This window comes from Stegodyphus dumicola, chromosome 7 (genome assembly GCF_044657685.1).
Source record: "Stegodyphus dumicola isolate Sdum_Otavi_A_Nest chromosome 7, ASM4465768v1".
Lineage (NCBI taxonomy): Eukaryota > Metazoa > Arthropoda > Arachnida > Araneae > Eresidae > Stegodyphus > Stegodyphus dumicola.
Window position 1 is genome coordinate 65295466 of NC_140774.1, and position 5715 is coordinate 65301180.

General features: G+C 39.9%; 1 protein-coding gene across 1 annotated transcript; it reads left to right on the top strand.

Moving 5' to 3' along the window:
* Window positions 1-638: 638 nt before the first annotated feature.
* Window positions 639-1469, top strand: LOC146996215 (zinc finger BED domain-containing protein 5-like). Its single transcript, XM_085821388.1, has one exon. It carries the CDS (start codon window positions 639-641, stop codon window positions 1467-1469), a length of 831 nt encoding a protein of 276 aa, XP_085677514.1.
* Window positions 1470-5715: the final 4246 nt, after the last annotated feature.

The following is a 5715-nucleotide window of genomic DNA, read 5'->3' on the forward strand; positions in this document are numbered from 1 at the left end:
CGCCAGAAGAAGCCACATACTCTCGGCGAATCGCTTATTAAACCAGCATGCATGGAAATTGTCCGACTTATGCTTGGGCCTAATGAAGCTGAGGAAGTGAATAAAATTCCATTGTCTGCAGATATAGTTAAAAGACGTATTTGTGATATGTCAAGCGATATTTTAGAAACATTGATTAAAAAACTGTTATCGGCTGAAAGATTTGCGCTTCAGATCGATTAAACAACTGATATTAAAAATAAAGCACAGCTGATAGCTATTGTACGTTTCGTTGATGAGGGCTCTATTAAAGAACATTATTTATTTTGTAAGGAAGTTCCAGAGCGAACAACCGGCGAAGAAATTTTTCGATTAACTGATGATTTCTTCAAAATTTGTAATATTCAATGGAGCAACTGCATTGCTGTTTGCACGGATGGAGCTGCGGCAATGACAGGCAGTAAAAAAGGTTTGTCTCTTGTGTGAAACAAAAAAATCCGACGGTACATTTTACACACTGCTGCATACATCGAGAAGCATTGATGGCCAAGAATTTACCAGAAGAACTTTAGAACACGATGAATGAATGCGTCAAAATCATAAACTTAATTAAATCAAGAGCCACAAATTCGCGAATTTTTGGATTACTTTGCGCAGAAATGGGAGCCGAATATGAATCATTATTATTTTATGCAGAAATTCGCTGGCTATCCCGAGGCAAAGTTTTGGCTAGATTATTTGAGCTTCGTCACGAGGTGCGTGAATTTCTTTTAACACATAATATGCTCGAAATATGCCAGCACCTCGATGATGGTTACTGGATAGCCAAGCTTGCATACATGGCTGATATATTCGAGCATTTGAATGAACTTGATAAAAAAATGCAAGGTCGAAATGAGAATATTTTAACGTGCTCCGATAAATTACAAGGATTTATTAAAAAACTCGAAGTCTGGGAGAAAGAGTTGCAAAAAGGATGTTTAGAAATGTACAGAAGGACTAATTATATTACAACCGAAAACAAACAATCAATTCTGGATCTGGCCCAACAACATTTAAGTATGCTTCAGCTGAAATTTGATCAATATTTTTATTCCATCAATACGGAACAATACGATTGGATTCGAAATCCTTTTGCAAACAATGTAATAAATTCTACGAAAGCGCTGCCTCTAAAAATTCGAGAGGAATTTACAGATTTGAAAAGTGACACGACTTTAAAATTATACTTCTCCGAAGTTCCATTAGATGTTTTTTGGATTTACGTTAAAAAAGAATATCCTCATATTTCCGAAAAAGCAATTTTAACATTACTTCCATTTTCTACGACATATTTATGTGAGCAAAGTTTTTCAACTCTATTATTAATTAAAAATGATAAGCGGTCATGCTTAAAAGATCTTGACCAAGAACTTCGTGTTGCGTTGTCAGATATTGAGCCGAATATAAAACTTTTGTGTTCATTGAAGCAAGCGCAGGTATCACATTGATAATTATTATGATTGCATATAAATAAATATGTTATGGTTTTATAATTGTATATTTTTCAAATTAAAAACAAAAATTTATTGTAAATTTTGTGTATAAATCAATACATATATACATTAGCTTTTGGTGTGCCACGAAATTCCAGAAAGATTTTTTGTGCGTCGCAGGTGAGAAAAGGTTGCGGAGAACTGCAATAGAGATTTTCCTGAAGTAAAGATGTCTTAGTAAAAACTATGTGGTTTAGAAGAGAAAATATTGAATTTTAATATGGTATAAAAACATAACATGCTGATATGAATTTATTAAGAATACAGCTTAAAATACTATATTCAATTAGAAAACTCATTAACACAATAATATAAATCAAAATCAAATGTAAAAATAATTTATTTAACAATCATAATATTGGCATGTGCAGTTTAATGTTACATGTTTAACAACAATGCTTTAGAAAATGTTTAAAATAAGTATTAAATGAAATTAAGTATTTAATTAATATGCCTTCCAAATATGAAAATAATTTAATAAAACCCATATGGTTAAAAAGAGAAAAATCAAGCTTTAAAATGATATAAAAAACATGGCATACATATAACCATTCTTCAAAGCACTTAGCCTTATAAACCTTATTCAAAAATCTATTGCAATATTGCAATGGTTAAATATTACAAAATCTATTGCAATGGTTAAATATTACAAGAATGTTAATAAAACATTTCGAACTTAATTATATTGAAAAAGTTTAGAATTTAAAATATAATTTGAAAAACCTAACATATATATGCATGAGTCTTATGTGATTGAAAAGAGAAAAATTTCTGCTATTGAATGACATATATATGAAAATAAAAAGCAAAGGCACTGAAGAGAAAGGCTTAAATATAATTCCCCAGACAGGCTTTAACAAGGAATTTAATGGAGAGACATTATTGAGACAAGATAACCTACAATTTGCAGATTTCAGAATTAAACAACTCCTGAAAGGTTGTAGATGGGAAAATGAAGATTACATCATTAAACGCAGCCTTGGAAGGGCTTCAAAAAATATAAGTTTCGACCTTCCCGAGCCAATCCATACGCAACCCGCAATAAAGCCCTTCAGAGCATAACAAAATCCGTCCAATACAGCTGAGAGTTAGGCGCCGACTATTTTATTCAGTACACTGGTGTGCAAAAATTAAGGACGAAGTCGAAAAATTAGCATATCAGCTGAACGAAAAGGCAGAGCGGACAGAAAGACCAATCAGGAGATTAAGTAAGGTGATGTACGGTAGCACCTCCGCAGATATGCAGGTAGATGTAATGGGGGAGTGTCTGAGTAGTATAAAGCATGTTGTCGGTGTAAGATCAGTATTTCTGGCAAAGAGATTGCACGCTGTATATCAGTTAAAATCACACCGAGTTGCTGCCTCAGCGAGAAATGGCGAATAATCAATCTGTTAGACGACATCTGGATGCTTTTACCCGAGGTCGAATCATTGGGAAGTTGGAGGAAGGCCGCAGTGTGACAAGTGTGGCTGCAGAGTTTGGAATTGCTCACAGCATCGTTTCACGACTTTGGAGACAATTTCAAACTACAGGAACAGCTATCCGGGGGTTTAGTAGTGGTCGTCCACGAGGAACCACACCCGCAGATGACCGGTATATTGCCTTACAGGCCAGAAGACACAGGCGGCAGACAGCGGGAGAAATCGCTAGACACACGACACAGGCGACTAGACGACCGATATCGCGTTTTTCCGTGGCCAGAAGACTGCACGGTGGTGGTCTGTTTGCACGACGCCCTGTACGGTGTGTACCTCTAACGCCTGCCCATCGGAGAAGGCGTTCTCTGTGGTGCCGGGAACACCGGAATTGGAGAGACAATGAATGGGGACGAGTACTCTTTACAGTATGGGATTCAGTCTGAGTAGCGATTCTCATCGCATACTCATCTGGAGAGAGCGGGGAAGCCGCAATCATCCCTCGAACATCATTGAAAGGGACAGGTATGGAGGTGGCGGTGTTCTCGTTTGGGGAGGCATCATGCTTGGTAGTCGTACAGACCTTCACATCTTCGACGCAGGTTCAGTCAACGGGACCCGTTATTGTAACGAGAATCTTCTTCCGTATGTGCGTCTTTTTAGAGGCGCTATGGGTCCGCAGTTCCTTTTCATGAACGACAATGCACCATGTCATCGCACAGTAGCTGCTGAACAGCTCTTAGAGAGTGAGGATATTGAACGTATGGATTGACCGGCACGATCTCCGGATCTCAATCCCATCGAGCATGTATGGGATTTTCTAGGCAGACGCTTGGCAGTTCGTACCTTACCACCAGTAACGATTCCGGAGCTTCGATTGGCGCTGCAAGACGAATGGGCAGCAATGCCTCAACAACTCATTGACACCCTCATTCTCAGCATGGGCATACGCTGTGAAACCTTCCTAGCAGTCAGGGGAGATCATATCCCCTATTAAAGACCGGATGTTTCTTGCTGGACCCCCATCACAGGGATGTTTCGGCCTTCAGTCGCATTGCGCTCCATGCTAATTTTTCAATAAAGCTTTTTTTTATTCCTCTGATTTCTATTTTAGTAAGTGTTGCTTACGTTATTCATGTCCTTACGTATTGGGGATCTTACGGTATTAAATGTTTTGTTTTGGAAAGCTTTTGTACAAAGTTATATTGAAAAAAAACCGTCTCGTCCTTAATTTTTGCACACCAGTTTATGCTGTAGAACCACCTTAGATGGTGCTACACGAAGCAAGTCGTCTAGATACAAGGTCACTGAGACTAAGGATGGTGTCCTGAGGAATGGCTCTGCCACAGTTCGTCTTCAGAACGCGGCAATCGCAGGGTCGGCAAATGGCGTCCAATCACATCCCAAATGTGTTCGATTGGTGAGAGATTAGGAGAGGACGGTGGGAAGGGAAGCATCTGTACACCTTGCAAAGCGCGTTCCTTGAAGCGAGCAGTGTGTGGTTGTGCGTTATCCTACTGATAAAGGGTACTGGGCACTCTCTGAAGGTAGAGGAGTGTCATCGGCCGCAGCACATCATCCACGTCCTACTGCCCTGAATACGAACTAGAGTTGTCCTTGAATCGTACGCAGTTGCCCCTCCCAAACCATGACATCGCGTTCCACAACTACTGCGGGATTGCACATCGAAGCCACACTCGTACGCTGCGACTATCATTGGAGAAACAGAAGGGTAACTCATCTGAGAATACGACAGTGAGCCATTCCGTCATCCACATCACTCGAAGCCGGCACCATTGCAGACGTTAGCTTCCATGATATGAGTAAAATGGCAGTCTTCTTAACGGAAGCCAGGAGTGCAAGCCACTAGCGACCAAACGACGACAAATAGTTCTGATCGATATGCGAACATTCACAGTGTCTTTAATATACTGCAGAATGGAAGTAGAAGTAGCTTCCACAGTGTCCTTAGCGGCGGGTGCTTCGATCCACGCTCCCTGGCGTCACTCTGGCTGCACCGGCACCCCTAGAACTTGCCCCATTTCTGTGTTCCAACCATCGTCCCGCATAGTCGGTGCACTGTGGACTCGTCCAGGTGTGTGTCAGCTGAGATTTTCTGTGTGGACCAATTTACGCTTCTCAGCCTGATCACCATGCCTCTCGTAATATCGTCTGTCTTCTGCAACTGCCCCCGTTGACGATGTCCTGCCATTCGCTGCTATTACACGGGTCTTCTGAACCAAGAACAAATTTTCTACGATTATTTCCCTAGCAGAACTAATGGCACGAAAATTGAACATTTTGCCGATTCTTTACTTATAACTTCTTTAACGTGCGCTGGAGAGCTGCGCATAACTCGGTGACTTGCGTCTACCCTGAAATTTGCATAATTTTCGGATAACTCTTTCTTGATGTTGCATTTTCAAAGTCGGGTAGTCTACAAAGTGGCTTACAGAATCGCGAACTGTAAGAAGCCTCATACCATTTCAGAACTTATTCTACCGGCTCCTGTAGATATGGTGAACATCAATGTAAGTATGCTGGGAAATTGCTTTTAAAAGTGCCTTTGGCCGATATCACAATTAGTCTGAGAATACAACAAATGGCGGAGGATATCAACATTCAATTCATTAAAAAAAATTAAAGGAGTGGACTTTGGATTGCAGCTAGATTGATCTACGGTAACATTAAGGATACTCATTTGATATGCTATGTATGGTTTATAGATAGTAATAATATTAAAGAAGACCTTTTTTGTAAAAATATCACTGCGGAAACGAAGGCT